The sequence below is a fragment of the Sceloporus undulatus genome, unplaced genomic scaffold (genome assembly GCF_019175285.1).
Source record: "Sceloporus undulatus isolate JIND9_A2432 ecotype Alabama unplaced genomic scaffold, SceUnd_v1.1 scaffold_9531, whole genome shotgun sequence".
NCBI classification, from domain to species: domain Eukaryota; kingdom Metazoa; phylum Chordata; class Lepidosauria; order Squamata; family Phrynosomatidae; genus Sceloporus; species Sceloporus undulatus.
The window spans coordinates 56-1,508 of record NW_024812450.1 but is presented as its reverse complement, the minus strand read 5'-3'; the positions used below and the strand labels follow the sequence as shown (position 1 = coordinate 1,508).

General features: G+C 56.5%; 1 protein-coding gene across 1 annotated transcript in view; it reads right to left on the bottom strand.

Annotated features, from left to right (window-relative positions):
• The window catches only part of LOC121918364 (serine/arginine repetitive matrix protein 1-like), a gene marked incomplete at both ends in the record, with an annotated part of 1,900 nt that extends 1,081 nt beyond the window's left edge, over positions 1-819 (bottom strand). Inside the window, one exon of the mRNA XM_042444424.1 lies at positions 9-819. Coding sequence (XP_042300358.1) covers positions 9-819 — 811 coding nt within the window. The remainder of the gene's footprint in view (positions 1-8) is intronic.
• Positions 820-1,453: the final 634 nt, after the last annotated feature.

Below are 1,453 nucleotides of genomic sequence, written 5' to 3'. Positions count from 1 at the left end.
TGGTCTGCCTCGGAGTCATAAAACACGCCATCATCATCGGGCACCGGCAAGGGAGACAGGGGAGCTGGCGACGGCGACCTCGGGTCCCGATCCCTCCGAGCTGGGGATGGAGAACGCGAGGGCAATTCCCGAGAAGGGGACCTCGAAAGCCTGTCTTGGAAGTCTTCCTCATTCGAGAGGAGAAAAGGCACGGTTGCGGCCGCTGAAGGTCCCGGGGTGGACAAATCTTGCTGGGCCTCCCTCAGTGGAGGCCTATCGGACACGACCGACAGAGTGTCCTGTCTTGGAGAATCCATCCGGATGCGAGGACGGGTCGAGGGCTCTGGTTCTTTAGTCACCCCAGGCTCCTTACGGGGACGGTCCTTAGAATGCTTGGACTTCTTGGAAGCCGTAGCATCCTGAGCTGAAGCCGATGCCTTCCTCTTCTTGGATGACGCGGAGCCCCGCGGAGCATCCGGAGGGAAGAAGGGAATAGGAGATTCCGTGAGCCTTCCACCCGATCTGGGTGTATCCTCCCTATGGGGGGCCGCCTTCGCCCTGGAGGAGGTGTCTTTACCGGTACCCGATCCGTCCTTCGGGTCCGAAGGAGCTTCCTTACGGGAGGTCTGCTCTGATGCCGGCCGCGAGGTCTTAGCAGGGGCATCTCGTTTCCGAGATGACGTCGAAGCGGCGGCGGTGCCCACAGACCCAGATTTATGCGGGTGCTTGGTGGGTTTGGTGGTGGCACTGGGCTTGTCAGATCCACGGGCCACATTTGCCTCAGGGTTGGGACCCCCGGAACGATCGGATGTCGACGGGGGAGCACTTGATGGGCCATCTCTGGCGGAGAGAGCCGCAGAAACAGGAGCCACAGGGGCCGAAGACGGATCTTACCCTGGGCTATCGCTGAAGTGAGCCGCGATTCCCGGTTCTTCCTGGCCTGAGAAGACATCGATTTGCAGAGGGAGCAGGACTTAACATCATGGTCCTTGCCGAGGCAGAAAAGGCAGGAGGTGTGGGGATCCTGCACCGGCACTTTCCCCCCGCAAATGTCACACTTCTTGAACGGAGGAGACATTGCTAGCGAGGTCGACAGATCCAAAACGAAGTCCAAAGTCAAAGTCAACAGTCTAAAGGTCTAGTACACGGGGGAAGGAGAAACGCCAAAGTCCAAAAAACAGTCCGAGTCAAAAACCAGTGATCCAAAAACGAGCTAACACGAGCGAAGTTCCAAACAGCAGCCAAACGCGGCGGAAAAAATGGAACGGGGGAAAAGAGCGGGAACCGGGGCTTTATAGGAGGGGGGCGGGGTTACCGCCAAAAAGTTTCTATATGTTGCAAAGTGTACTTTGCCCAGTGATTCTAGAAGTATCCGAACAGCACTGCGCAGGCGCAGTAAAACCCATTTGTATGATTCGCAGAGACCACGAAGAAGAAAAATTGTTATACTTAATCAAATGAATATATTATAGTG